Source organism: Anarhichas minor, unplaced genomic scaffold (genome assembly GCF_050575085.1).
Source record: "Anarhichas minor isolate MPS153535 unplaced genomic scaffold, ASM5057508v1 ptg000017l, whole genome shotgun sequence".
NCBI lineage: Eukaryota > Metazoa > Chordata > Actinopteri > Perciformes > Anarhichadidae > Anarhichas > Anarhichas minor.
Genome location: NW_027466463.1, coordinates 2,578,149 through 2,593,474, shown reverse-complemented (window position 1 = coordinate 2,593,474; position 15,326 = coordinate 2,578,149). Strand labels below are relative to the sequence as shown.

The 15,326-nt window shown below is 40.3% G+C and overlaps 2 protein-coding genes across 3 annotated transcripts; both read right to left on the bottom strand.

The window, feature by feature from the left end:
- Positions 1 to 719: 719 nt before the first annotated feature.
- tfam (transcription factor A, mitochondrial) lies at positions 720 to 5,845 on the bottom strand. The gene is made up of 7 exons (XM_076092985.1): positions 5,570 to 5,845; positions 4,308 to 4,450; positions 3,742 to 3,812; positions 3,388 to 3,537; positions 3,079 to 3,174; positions 2,504 to 2,560; positions 720 to 2,386 (listed from the first exon to the last, which is right to left on the bottom strand). The coding sequence occupies exons 1-7, from the start codon at positions 5,653 to 5,655 to the stop codon at positions 2,111 to 2,113; spliced, it is 879 nt and encodes a 292-aa protein (XP_075949100.1). The 5' UTR covers positions 5,656 to 5,845; the 3' UTR covers positions 720 to 2,110.
- A 2,910-nt stretch (positions 5,846 to 8,755) lies between these two features.
- On the bottom strand, positions 8,756 to 15,103 carry ube2d1b (ubiquitin-conjugating enzyme E2D 1b). 2 transcript variants are annotated; one of them, XM_076092980.1, is made up of 7 exons: positions 14,929 to 15,103; positions 13,782 to 13,845; positions 12,898 to 12,929; positions 11,695 to 11,772; positions 10,505 to 10,610; positions 9,950 to 10,043; positions 8,756 to 9,824 (listed from the first exon to the last, which is right to left on the bottom strand). In XM_076092980.1, exons 1-7 carry the CDS (start codon positions 14,950 to 14,952, stop codon positions 9,779 to 9,781), a joined length of 444 nt encoding a protein of 147 aa, XP_075949095.1. In that variant the 5' UTR covers positions 14,953 to 15,103; the 3' UTR covers positions 8,756 to 9,778. The 2 variants fall into 2 exon arrangements, with proteins under 2 accessions (XP_075949095.1, XP_075949096.1); XM_076092981.1 differs by having other exon boundaries at positions 14,984 to 15,029.
- Positions 15,104 to 15,326: the final 223 nt, after the last annotated feature.

The window sequence follows — 15,326 nt, the reverse complement described above, 5'->3', positions numbered from 1 at the left end:
TACATCTGTTTTACTGTATCTTATGTGTAAAGCACTTTCAAGCATTGTTCTTTAAAGACGTATTCTTACCAGACAGTAAACGTACTACGGGTGTGCTCAGTGCATGCTGTTGTCACTGACTGTTAATAATGCTGCAACAGAAACTTTCTCCCAGAAGAGGTGAGTGAAGCAAGACTTTCTTTTACTCTTGTGGTACGATATAAATGAATGACGGGATTACCAAAGAGAACACAAATTGTAACATTTTACTGAAGTCCCAGTATTTAGCATTAATAAGCAGCAAACTAACTTTTACTAAAAGCTTTATAACTTACTATAATGTAGCATAAGCAGATTTAATGAGTCCTAGTGTGTCTCAATGTACAGTATTTGTCAACTATAACTTCTGTAAAAACATTTTTCTATATTGTCAATCATGTACACAAACACATTAACACGTGTTTTTGCTTACGACTACATTAGTGAGTTATAAATCAGTTGTTACATATTTATGCACTGCTTATAAATGATAAAAAGGGGAGTTAGTAAATGACTTCTAAGTCTTTATTCTTTAGTATCTGAAGTGGTGCAGATAATCACTCAAAATTAGCGTTTATTGAACTTCAGCAGAATCATAGCAGTAAAAAGTGGGACATGGAGCCTCTAGAGAATGTGCCGTCTGTGCGTTCTTCTTAAACTTGTGGCTTTTGTGTGTATTTTTAAGTCATCATAAAAGGTCCTTTTGTAGAAAGGTGTATGTACATCTTTATTCAGTAAATACACAGCACAAAGAAAACACGCTGTAGTAAACGCTGGTAGCTCTACATATATTCTACAAGCAAAAGCATCTGTCAATACTGAGAGTACGATCTTCATAATCATCCCAAACACGAAGAGCAGAACAATCGGGGACTTTAGGACCATGAACCGAGCAGAAAGGAAGGTGTGCCACAGAATGAGTTGGATGAAGGGGCGGATCTATTATCGACCAGAACAGCTTTAACGGAACAAGAAAACATCTCGTATAAAGCTTGGCTGGAACGATAAAACAAAATGTCAGTCAGTAATGTTACTTATGCCATAAATGACACAAAGCAGTGTTTCACAGTGTGAGGTTGTGCTGCAGGAACAGCAGCTATGAGACAAATAATTCAGTCAGGTTGCATTGATGAGTCTGTAAACACGTGCACGGGGACATGCACTCTGCTCAGCTTAAGGCTGCTGTCATTCTAGTTTTAATATCGTCAACAAATCCTGTGAAAATATGAAAAACAAATAAAAAGTATTCGTTGGCCTGTCGGTAGTTTCTGACTTCCCTGCTCCGTGGTACTCGACGTGATAGAGCTCCATTGTTGTTCAGACCTACTTAAACACATGAATGAGCCGCACTGCTGCGCCTCATGAACACGCTGGTTTATCACTAGAGCACCAGATGTAGAAAGAATCACCAACAAATTAACTATTTCCTCCTGTTTACTAAAAACTACAATGACCAGCTGGCTTAGGAACTTACTGAGCCTGTGGGGGGCTTCTAAAGATGCGTGCCTTCAGTAGAAGCACTGGGCCTGGGAGACACGCACTAACACATCGTTGGTTTAGGACTTTTCATGGATTTGTTGACAAGGCAAACTAAGAATAACACCAGACTTCTTTTTGACATTAATACTCTCTATGAAATACCAAAAATAGAAAATGTGTGGATGTTTTTGAGACTGCAACAGTAACCTTTATACTCCTCGGGTACCTTGTGGTTACACTCGGGGCTATGAAACCTTGCAGATAGTATGGTATAAACGTCTGAAATCATTACATTTCCTCAGGTTTCTCTGGAACTATCCCGCTCTAGATCATCATTTGGACACCTTGTAACGGTCCTGGTGTGAGGGCTTATCTGGTGTAGTTCTTACTGAACAGATGTGATGATTTATTGTGAATTCATCTTCATCTGTCTGAATGCTGTAAAAGGGTTTTTCCTGCTGAACCTAGGAAGCTTCATGACAACTGGGAACTTTGTGGATTTTACATTAGAGGAAAACAACCAAGCAGAGCACCGCCCTAGGTCATCACAACTTCTGTTTCAGTTGTCATGAAAGCTCTTCTTTCCCTTTTGACTCTAGTAGATGAACACGTCTTATGTCTTCTTAGTAGTCCTGGCAGTTTTCACAGAGCTACTCTTTGCTGTCTTCCTGCTTGTTTTGGACTTCCCTGTGGCCGTGGCCTTCTTTACTGCTTTAGCCTTCTTTGGCCCCGTCTTGGCCGCCAAACGTTTTGCAGCAGGTTTTTTCTTGGTGGACAGGGTCTGCTCTCGGATCAGGTCTTCTCGTCCGATCTCCATCATGTGGTCCTCCCACAACTTCATCTCATTCTTATAGCGAATTTTGTCGTCCTCTGCCAGCTGCATGTAGACCTGCCGTGTGGAACAAACAGAGGAGATCTGGACACTGTACAACACTGGATCTCTTGTTTCACATGTGGTGGCCTTATACCTAGAACAATAAAGACGTGTAATGATTGTTTGGCCAACCTGTTTCTGATGACCGAACAGATTCTTCCAGTCCTCCAACAGTGACTTCATCTTTGCCTGAATCAACCACATTGGCAGAAACATATCAACGACTGTTGTGCTCAGCAATGGTCCTTCTTTTTTGCAATACAAGCACATAATCATATGTATTCCAGCCGGGGACCTTTGCTGCATGTCCTAGTGTTCTGTCTCCATCAACTATCCAATAAAGGGAGCTGCTGGAGCGGTTTCCTAAAAACTACCATCAGACAAATACTCATAACAATAAAATCAAACCTCTATGTAAATTGGCAGCCATGATGCATTGATACAGTGAAGAGAATGTTACTTTTACATGAAGTAATATTTGACTCTCTTTTAAGTTGATTTCAGTAGAAACAAGTGTTTTTCTCCCCGTAGAGAAAGGTCACTTTAGAATGTCCACGTGTAAAACATTCTGAACAAGAGAAAGTCGGTGAAAACAACAGATTCTGTTCATTTCAGTACAAACTGTAATGCCAGACCAGTCCATGCATCAACATTACTCCCCCTGAATATCTCGTTAAATGTCATGTGATGGAGCTGTGGTTACCGACCTGTGTGGTGGTTCCTCTGGCTTCCACAAAGTGCTCCGACATGAAGATGTTGAACGGAGAGCGAGGACGCTTGGGCTTCCCCAGGTTGGTCAACTCCTGGATCACACACACACACACACGTGCATATGTATTGTTGAACAACAGTAGATGGAATATGGTTTAGTACTCAGATTGTCAGCAAACTCAAACTTCTAGATAGTTTGAATAGCAAGTCTAAGATGTGTTTCTAAGAGCACATAAATGAAAATCAGTCTGCAAGCTCTAGACAACCTCGTCCTTTCCCTGTTCCACATCTACCGTCTCTCTTACCCTCTTTTTGCGGATGGCCTTCCTTTTGGCCATCCTCTGCCTCTTCTCCAGGGCTTGTTGCTGGACCTGTGCTGGGGTCAGCTGGGCCTGGTAGTGCTGGAGGTCCACCTTAAACTGCTCCCTGGCCTGAAGAGAGGCTTCCTGAAAAGGCTACAAGGGTGACAGAGACCAACCAGAACTTTGGTCACAACAGACTGACGAAACCCCATATGTGGAGAGACTGTATGAAAACAGAAGATAAATGAGAGATGATTTACCACTTGCAGCCATTGCCTTACTACAATGTCTGCACAGATAAAAACTTGAATAAAAGGAATTCAGTAAATTGTGTTTAACACGTAAAGTAAAATGTACCTGTTTCTGTTCTGGGCTCATGGTTCTCCACTGCTGGGCGATTCTCCTGATGATATCCACTGATTTGATTTCTGAGGGCAACAATTCAAAGATGTTTATTAACAATAGAACTGAAGCATTTGAGTCCTTGAACTCTCAGACTGATCTAGCTCAGCCATGTGCTCTGAAATGACATTTCAATGATTATAATAAGCTTCTTCCACACGGATATCAGAGATGTGCATTAAGCTCTCTGTTGGCAGGCAGCACGGACTCGAGTCATGAAACACACATCCATGTGTGAGTGGTGCCCCATCCCTCACAAGCAATGGTGGCAGGGAGTTCTGGCTTGGCTCGTCTCCATGACATGACTCGGTTTATTTAAAGGCATTCATTTTTAAGGATACCGTTATTCTACAGTATCATTTGTATTATTATTTGTTATTGAATAAAAATACCTACCCACTGAACAAATACTCGAATATGTGTGTCCAGCCTAGCTTATAGTACTACGAGCTGTTGTGTCAGCGCGGCTCGTTCATGAAATCAATAAGTTAAGCTGCCATCTAAACGTGTTGCAGATATACCTGGGTTGTGTCTGGTTATGACCGGCTGCTGTTGCAGAACATATCTCAGGTAACCATTCAGAGGTCTCTTTGGGGGCCCACTGGCCTGAGAGGTCAGACATCTCACTGGGTTGACGTATGCAGCTGGAAGGACACTGGTACACCTACAGCATGCAGGCACACACGCATATATATATATATATAAATATATATATATATATATAAAAATATGACATAATGCGGAGACAATCCTGGCATCCATTATTTCTAATGGAGAGAACTTTACACAAAACTTAATTCAAGAATCTGGTAACTTAGTGGTGCTTTAATGGTACCAACTCAAGAGTAACACAACACACTACCGTGAACATTTCTACGGCAGAAACGATTGGGCAATTCTTCTATCAGTTGTTTGACAAAAAAACTATTAATATAAACTATTTTGATAATGTTCGTTTTTTTCAAGGAAAAATAATGAAGAAAACAAACTCCAGTTCTAGCTTCTAGTTTTTACTGTTACTTGACATTTCAAAGACTACATAATCAATCAATTACACAAAGATATAATCGTCAGATTAAGTGAAAATATAAATACATTTTAGTTGCAGCTCTAACCATCACTTTTTGCTCATTCATTCATTTAGCATATATCTAACAGACCCTCTGTTTTATTCACGTTAAGTATTGCTTAGTAGTGGACCATCGGTATGTTATGGCTTCAACTTATACCCCAGCATAAAAAAGAATGACAGCACTAAAACTGCTGCACCTGATAAAGAAAGGCCTTTTTACAGCTCCAACCTCTACTAACCACACGTGCATTCCTTTCAGTGTGATGAATCCATTTTGAACCTAGCCGTCTTCCCCATTAACACACAAACTCCCTACCTTCCTGTTAGATATCATCATCCTAAAAGCTCCTCAAACCCAAAGCCCTACCACCATAATAAAAGGGAATTGGTATTTAAATTAACACGTCAAAACGTGTCTGGTTGTTCAACAATACGAGGATAACCGAACCTAGTTGTCTGAGGGTCATAGAGTAGCGTTATTTCGCACGTCCTATATTTAACGCTAACTTTAACCTATCCTAATATTAACGTTAGCACATGCTAGGATACCCTTTCCAACCATTTCCGTTTAAGTGAAATCTCATTTCTAATGATAAAAAACGTGCTTACAGTAGGCTATGCGAATTGCAAAGAGGGCAAGCTAATGCTAGCTTGCTAACACAAGTTCAGCTAACGTTAGCTAACACAGTGAAGTAACTTAAGGTTAGCTACCTTGCCAGGGTGCTTGTGCTGGAGAAAACACTGAAGGACTTAGCCAACCAGCTAACGCTTGCTGTCACAAGGCTGAACGGAGCCATGTCGGTAGTAATACACTTTAAAGGACGTTAAACAGAAGAATGCAAGACACACGTATCGTCCCACAAAACCAGTGTGTTATATATTCACGCATTAGATGTATTTAACAGAAGATGAGCCTCGTCTTCCCCTCCTCCTTGTTGACATGTATGGGCTGCAAAAGGCGCCTTTCGTGTCCCCCGGTGGATTGTGGGAAAAGGTCAAATCACCCAGATGGGCGTGGTTTAGCAGGATGTAGCGCGGATGTTACAAGCACAGCTTTTTGTTGTTGGACGTCATGTAGTCCATCTAAATCTCAATACATTTTAGCACTATTTTGTTCAAGTTTTACTGTGCATCCACCCAACAAATCGCTTTAAAAAATATATTTTATATTAAATCTTCTCATTTTGTGTGGTAAGTTGTATATCCCTGAATGTAAAGGAAACACTTGCAGACCATATACACCAGTCAACCATTAGGAATTTGGTCCTCTATAATACCTTTACTTACCACCACATGAACACTCTCTTTGTCCACAACAAATTGAGACGTTGTGACAATAGAGCAGATACATTGTTTCTTGTTAAATCTGTGGGCAACACAGGGTGCCATTGTCATGTGTTTGCTGTTGGCTATATTGTTTCCATACATTTCTGTCTGCTTGAGCTTTATTATTGTTACAAAACACAACTCTGTAGTTTTACACTTGCAAAACATCATCCTGTCTCATAATAGCCACTTTATACAGTGAGGACGGGTATCCGCTCAATTGTCTGTAATACGGTATATAATTTAAAGGAGACATATGCTCATCTTTAGGTTCATATTTGTGTTTCAGGGTTTCTTCTAGAACATGTTTACATGCTTTAGAGTTAAAAAATCACTTCCAAGAGTGTCTGTCTGGATATACCTGTATTCTCTATCAGTCTGTAACGCTCTGTTATCGTGCCTGTCTCTCTGAGCCCACCTCCAGGAGAAACACACTCTGCTCTGATAGGTCTTGTGCATCTGCAGACTCACTAGCTGCTTTCCAAATTGCATACTTTTTCTTTTTACTTATACAGCAGCTGCCCTTACAAAGTCTGAAGCATTGTATGCAGAATATGTTCAGTTGGGACATTCTACTTTCTCATAAAATAGCATCTTGAACTTTGACCCTCTTTCTTATATCTGCTGCACAGAGGACATTGCCTCATCTCTAATCGATTTTTAACAAATCAGAGACAACATATCCTCCAGAATCTGACATCATTTAAAGTCGACAGGTGACGTGTTGACAACATACTTTGTGCCGGTGTTTTAAGAGCGGAGCAAGCGAGTCAAAGAAAAACTTTAAGTGTTGTACCTTGAGCATAAAGCAAACTTAGACCTTCTTTATAATCAAAAAAGACATGAATGTCTCACTTTCTACAATATGCAACCTTTAATCTGGGAACTCTGATAAGTCTTTGAATACAACCAGGTATGAGGTTATTGTTATTATAAGGGCTGGATTAACCCACTGACAATTCACTGAACTGGAAAAACCCCAGGTTTGCTTTGTGTCAGATGTGGTCATTTGATTTAACACAAATTACACAGTAGAGAATATGCACCATGTAAGCAATAATAATAATAGTACTAAGCAGTTATTTTGACACAGGGTCCATCTACAAGACATGGCTTCAAGATGTAATTACCTTAAGGCCCTTTATATTTCTGTTTTTATTGTGCATATAAAACTAATACAAACATGTGCCACACGGGGCCCTCAGTGGCCCTTAGAGGCAGTTGCCCTCTTTGCCTGGTCTTGTTCATGGGAAAAATAGATGCAATATAATTACCAAAAGCAGCAAAAAGACTCCAAAGGCAGCATGTAAGAGGCCAGCACTCATAACACACAGTAATATCATATTCTCACACCCTAATACACAAATACTACTCTACTAACATGTCAGTACAGACTGGCTGTAGACTTATCAAAGTCTCCTAACAGTAAGAGCTTGTGTATTCATTCTTGAGAGATGATTGAATAGGCCATGATATTTATTGTAAATACACAATTTCTGTACTCACTGACATTCAGCTGTATGTGGGTGATACATAGTTTTACAGTGACTGTTCAGCCACATTGTGTGTTGGTAATGCTCACTGCTCTGACGTTTCAGAGCCTGTACTGTCGTGCATGAAAAACAATAGTATTCCCTATTCCCTATTTTGAGCAAAGGCTGTGCCTGAATATTGACAACCAGGCAAAGCCCTGAGATTTCCAGGCTTAGTGTGAGCAATTTGTGCGAATCTAACTGAAATGTGTTTCTGAATGTGCACTATAAGCCACAACACCAATCAACATGATAAGGGCCTGCTGGTGGTCCCTGATTTATAACCCGAGGTCCAGACCTTGTCAGTTGCTAAAATGTTACATATTCTTGAACTCATTTGGGTTTAATGAAAGCACCACACACACACACACACACACACACACACACACACACACGTAGTATTCTGGCAGAGAGAAACTGGAGGTGTAGGCTACAATTCAATGCTGAGCACGTTGCCAGGCTGGCACACAGGAATCAGCTTTTGGTTGCTGTAATTGAAAATAGTTGCTATTTTCATATTTTGAGTGATTATAATACTATGCCGTTATACATCAGCTCAGTAATGAATATCTTGCGAATGGGCCAGCTCTCACAGCCTCCACCTCTTCCTGCAGTTGAGAGCTGCACGCTTGCATTGCTTGGAGCTCCAGTGCTTGTATGCGAGTAAACGCACCGACACACGATGGGGCTTGAATAGGTTTTATTGCTACAGATGGTATTATCAATTCTGCTTATCGGTCTAGTTCTTTATGGATTCCCTTATTGATCCCTGATCAATTTTCTGTGTGTCGGACAATTCGGAACCTGTGCAGCATTCCAGTTTTAAACATGACAGCAAAGTCCAAATCTCACTAATGCAACAAATAATAAAATGTATAGATTTTGGTGTGCATCCCTATTTTTTATATGTTCATAAGTGGTCACCCACTATGGCAACCAAAAGGCAAAGTTCTGGTTGCCACTGTGGAGCCCTTTGATTACAACCATATCACATAATAATAGCAATATGTCAACAGAACAAAATCAACATTAAGCTCTGTGATAAAAACTGTACCATTCTTTAATTCAGTACAAAAGGTGCCACACAGGCTTCTGAGTACACAGGAGCAGAACATTTGATTTCCACCATCTCAACAGCAAAGATAGATATAGAGACAGTTGCAGGTCAAACACAAGAACACATTCAACCCTCAGGTTCAGCTTTGATTGGGTTCAGAACGTGATCTTTGTGCCTGTGTAACGCCAACATCACTGCTATTCTCATGGGAACACAGTACATCATCTCCATGACATTGGCATTGTGATAACTCTAATTTAAATGAAATCTTCCAGATGATTTTAATACTATACAATTAATAACAGGAAGAAGAAGACCACCGTAATATGTTACTTGTCATTGATCTCATTTTCAGGGTAACTGCAAAATTACATTGTTTCATTTCAATTTATCTGCTACAAGATGCAAAATAACTAATAAAAAAAAAAACTCCTTCACCGACATGACGTGTGTCAGAATGAGGGCTTACATATTTGGCATTCACCCTCCCACAACTCCATGGTTGTCTGTGTTCCTCGCTGGGCGCAGCAGGGACTCCGGGCTTCTCCAGTTATGGAGCCGCTTGTCTAACATGTATGCTACCCTGCTGCACTCCGCTCCTCTAAAAAAAAGGCTTGTTGTTGAATGGCATACGTTATGTCCTACAGTCCACTAATTTGACTTCAAAAATGCTGTATAGCAACTTGTAATAAACTTGTGTTAGAAATAAAATGTGCTTGATGCAAAAGCAATAACGGCAAACTTTGAAATGTCACGGTCTCCACGACATGACTACAGGCAATCTTTCTCATCTGCTCTGGTAAAACTCTGCTCCCTTCAAAAAACAAAGAATGTAAATGTCATGTTCTCAGATTAATAATGATGTTAATGACACTTCAGTCTGATGGAAGTTACCCACGATTACTTAATGATTCCAGACTCTAATTTACAGTGTGTTGTGACTTCAGAAAAGGAAGGAAAAAGAATAAATCTCAGCATGTTTTTCTCCATCTTTTCTTCTTTTCTTTACATGGCGTACTTTTGTGTCCAATCTTTTGCTAGTTTGTTGTATCTGAGGAGAGAAAAGAAGAGAGTGAAGTGAGTGGATGATAAGCTCTGACACCATCAGCTACACACATTGTTCACATTGATATTAGTGGACAATAAAGCACCACTTGAGCCAGAGTGCGTACTCACTTGTCTTTGTCGTTCTTGTACATGTGTGCTATGTCTGGAACTAAGGGGTCGTCTGGGTTTGGATCACAAAGCAATGAACATATGGACAATAAAACTGGAAGGAAGAGGAATTTAAAAGATCACATTAGTTGGCATGTAGATAAAGGACGTTTAAAATGAGCCTGCCCCAGATAGATCATACTCGCAGTCTCCAGGAGTGATGACTGAGTGAGTGAGTGAATCATATTCAAAATTTTGATACTTTGGCAACATTGTTCTTTATTGTTGTTCATGTCATGCTAATGAAGCCAAAGTGATTTGATTTGATTTAAGAGATTTAAAAAGTGTGGTACAAAAAAATAAAAATTGCACACATTACTACAAATAATGCAATTTGACCGAATTTGAGATAAAGTCTCAAAATCATAGTTTTACAGGTACCCTTCAAAAGGTCACTCCATCAGGTGACTTCACAACCAATAATAATATAAAACACAGATAAGATGAAAAACTGACATGGTGCAGTAGTGTTGCAGTTATAGTTGACACACTGAGCGACAAAGAGACTGCAGTTACCTTTAGACACCGTTAGTGCTGGAGACCACTGAGACCGTAGAATGTCCAAACAGATGCTCCCATTGCTGTTTATATTTGGGTGATAAATCTTAGTTGTAAAGGCTACCTGTAAAAAGAAACAGTGACACGCATGAGCGTGTATGAGCAGAGAAGACGCACCACCACACAGCGGAGGAAATACAACGGTAGATGTGCATTTCAGGTCACCTGCCACCATGGCCGATAGCTTTTCCTTTTATTAATCAAAATCATTTCTTAAAAAGTAATTCCTGAATTTGAACTAGTGAGGGATTAAGGTTACATGATATACTCCGTATTTCTAGTGCCTGATTCCACTCTGTTGATATTCTGAAGCGTTCTTCATGAGCTAGAAGCAACAGGTGAGGAAACAACTCGTCTTCAGACCCTGCTGTTACAGATACTGTACTAGTGTTTGCCTTGTAGCAAGAGGTTCAGTCCAAAACGTGGCTCCAGTGCTGTTTACAGTACTGACCCTGTTCTACATGACGGTACCACTGCTGAATGTAGGGAGGACAGTTGGGTGCAGAATTGCTGTCAACACAAACTAAAAGTAGATCATATCATGTTTTCCTGTTACGTCCTTGTCAGGAGCGCTTCAGGACCAGTAGTGTTCAAAAGACATGTGGTCAAATGCATCCCAGTCCACTTCTGCAAATGGTTTGAATGATCGGATCACAAAGCGTTTACACATGTAATTAGCGTTGTCCATTTGTGATCCGATAGCCCGAGACTCGTCCTAAAACCAAGTGTAAATAGGGTCTAAGTGTGGGAGAACAGTGTGCATACTCAAGACCTGCTAAGAATCGGCCTGTAGTATGGCATTGGGACACGCAAGATCAAAATGACTGACATATGAACAAATTCTATTTTCTCAATTTGATGACATATGGCAGTTTTTAAGCAAGAGGTCATGCTATAGGTTTGATAATACCCTCTAAGATTGTATGTTTCATAATGGATTCTGGAAGAAAAGCACCCTCTGCGCGAGTACTGCCTCAGAACAAGCGTCCATTACTATGATGGATGTAGAACTTGTCAGGTATAATCCCTTACCAAACGTATGAGACAGGAGACGTTTCTAGGACCAGAGGGCTTCCTGACTGCACAACGACTACAATAAATTCAAGAGCATGTCAGGCCGAGGCTTTGAGTAACCAACCAGCTCTTACCTTTGGTGGCTTGAATGGGTAGTCGGTGGGGAAGTGGATTGTGAGAAAGAAAACTCCTCCTTGGTAAGGACTGTCACCCTGACAAAAAGACAGAAAAAGTGTTCAGCAGGACCCAAATGACTGACAATCAGCACAGAACCGCTTTAGATTGTGGCCAGCTGGTGCAGCTTTAAGGCGTAGAGGTAATTAAAGCCCCTAGACCTAACAACTAATAAAATGACCACTATACTATGACAATAAGTAAGTGTAGGCCTTCCAAATAAAGAGGTGTAGATAATCTGTTGGTTTGTTTCCAACCTGTCTGATGAGGCTGTGTATACTTAAGAATCTGCCGATACGGCACGTATCACTATACAGGGGTTAGGATTCAATACTGTCAGCAAGGAAACATGTTAGGATTTATTCAAACAACATTTAGGAAAACTGTCATAGTATAAAGAATACACCCCCATATGCAGAAAATCTGAGTTAATCTAAGTTTTCTTTTATTAATGCAATCAGAATAGCAGGATCTGCGTTTTCATTTATCACAGTCCTGTAACCTCCAGCACTACTTTTTGTGCAATCTGAGCCACAAGTCTTTGTTCATATGAGAATTAATAGTGTTTTTGAGAATCGATACGATATCACAAATCATAATACTGGGATACTCAGTGTTTAGATATTTTCTTACCCTACTGATGACAGCTCACCTTCGGAGATCCCAGTAGTTACCATAGTGATCAATTCCAGTTAAAAGCAAGCCGGCTATTTGATAACACAAGGTTAAGCTAATTTGCTAACTGGACTTCGTTACACAGCTTCCATTAGAGAATGTTTCAATTTCAAAATAATGAACATCAGCAATATTGATCCCTACTGCAGAATCTATCTGAGAGGCTAGAGATGTTTAGTTCTGTAGTCATGTGTTCAACCTGTTCTTACTCACAGGCGTCACTTTTTACATTCACTGTGCCCAACATGTCAACTTGTCAACAGTATTGTATCTTGTCACAAATATTACAGATTACAGTACATCGTTCTTTCAAAGTCTCCTTTATCTGACAATCTGTATTTGCTAATAATGCTTAACAAATATTAGAAAACAAACGTAAGTGCATTGAGCCAGAGTTATATGGGGAGATGCAAAACTTCTTTACTAATGTAGTACAGTAGAGTCCGTATGAGAGGACTGAAAGCCTTAAGTGATGTTGTGATACTCACCGGACCCATTATGGTCGCCTGCCAATGAAACACTAAAAGCAATTAAGGGAGAAAAAAAGAGACACAGGAAAATATCAGCTGTACACGTCACAGACAAATGTTCATCAGCCATCATAGGCTTGTATTCATTGGCGATCGGATCATATATAGACAACTGATGGGATTAACTAACTTTCTATTAGCTTTAAGAAGTCTCTTTTCCATGGATCCGACACCCAGCGCCTTATGCCTGTCAGGATCAGGCGGTATCTATTTCTTATACCTTCCTAACATTTCACCGGGGTATACCGTATATGACGGCATTTGTGTTTTGTTTGTTTTTAAAGCTGCGCAAAACTCGATTTGTCACTAAACTTACAATAGCTGGTCCACCTTAAAAGGTCAGTCCACCTTAAGTGAGACTGAGACAAAGTTGTCGATGACTTCAGGAATCGCCGCTTTCCCCCTGGACCATTCAAAATGGAACTAATCCAACTGCAGCGGTATCGGATATCAGGCCAATACTGACTCAAATAGCTGGATCGGGTATGGTGACAATGGGGCCGATCTATATACTATATACATTATATACAGAAATAGTCATTCCTGTTTAAGTTTTGACCAAGTTGTTGCTGCATATAAAAAGGTTTATACCTGAATTGTAGTTCCTGTTCATTCTGAAGATTTTTTACAGAGCTGCTGGTGCACGATGGATGTATTTGAGTTCAAAGATTCACTGACTGTGTAGTTCATTCACTTCTTTTACTAAGCGAAGAGGTCGCATCACTGCTCAAATGTACTTCAGTATGCGCCTCGGTAAATGACCACATTACCGCTCAAAGACATTTTAGTATGCGATGCGTGAGAAATAGTGACATGAAATGTGCATGTGTAGCGTTACTCACAGTCATCGCCCACTGGTCCAGCAGAGCACTGTGCTGGAGGGTCTCTCTGCAGGTCATGCAGCTCCTGCTCAATGAAGCAGAAATAGGTAACAAAGGTTAGTTATTCGGGCACTGATTTACTTCAGTGAAAACTGTGTGGGCACCAACGGGATGTTTTCTCTTGGTATTCCTGTTGATTGAAGTTTGAGTTTCTGTAAGCGACACCCCTCTTTGTGACTAATGCCGATTATATTTATCCACACAGTTTTGTTTCTCTATTACACAAACTATTAGACTAAAGACTTCCTTTCATGTTAACCACATAAGTATTTCAAAGATAGATATCAGATAACAGCATAAACATTGACAAAAAGTGGCTTTGACGTGTGCTCTCCACCACGATGGAAAAGGTTAATACTAAGCATTTACAAATCAAGGTAAAATATGGCAAGGTACTCCAAGGTTGTAAATATGAAAAAGTCCACTATCAATTTGTTATGTCACTAATTTACAAACATCAGCAACATCAACTGGGTAGAGGATGCACAGTGGTTTGGGTGTGGCTAAATGTATTAGCTCCATAGGGAAGTTGGCCTGCATCAGTTTTCACAGTGCACCTCACCACATACACACATCCTTTCTTTACGTTTCTTCTCCTGCACATTCCCTGACAGCACTAGCTAACTAGCAGGGCTATGATAGCAATAAACTGAGCCACGGTTAGAGATGAACGGCAGTATGTGTTCACGAGTAACTTTTCTGGTCACTGCAGATTTTTTAATTGTCTACCGCCACGAGGACAAGTACAAGTAGTATGACAGGGCTGTTGTCCGGTTGCTTAGACAAGCTGGAGAACACGCAGAGTGGCAGCCTCAACAACAGTGACAGACTGGCATGGAAGCAGCCAGGGTAGTTACTAAGCTAGCTAAATTGCTAGCGAGCTAGCACAGAACTTTGAAGTTGTCATTGGCCGCTGTATTTGTTCTGGGAGGTGTCAGCATACAAATTATTTCCCAAAACGTTACAAAGTTAGCCAGAAGTCACTTTAATGCAGGGATAGTGTCAAAATCGTTGTTAATAAGCCATTTTGTTGAAATTAACTCTTACGTTAGCTTCTGGTGGGCCAGCTACAATTAGCTGGCAACCACAACTAGTCAGTCAGATTTACCTTCTGTATTCTTTTCAGTGCCATGTTGACTGATGCAGTTTGCTCCTGAACTCACGTCGACTCGCTCTTTAGTTGAATTTATTGCTGGCGAAGTCAACGGCTGTTGATTATTCCCTGAGACTTCGACAGCCGGGGATGTGTTTGTGTTTTTGTGAAACCTCTTTTGTTTCCGCTTCCTCCTGTATACGGTCGCTCCTCCGAAGTGGATCATGGGAAACGTAGTTCGCGATTTGGCGTAACCGAATATATTCTTGAGAATGACTCTTGGGTTGATATGACTTCTTATAATCTCAGTTTCCGATTCGTTTAAAGCCCATTGAAGGTTTATCTATGCTGTGGTTGCAAATTATGAAATTTTAATATTAAACGAACATGTAATAAACGATCATAAAAACAAA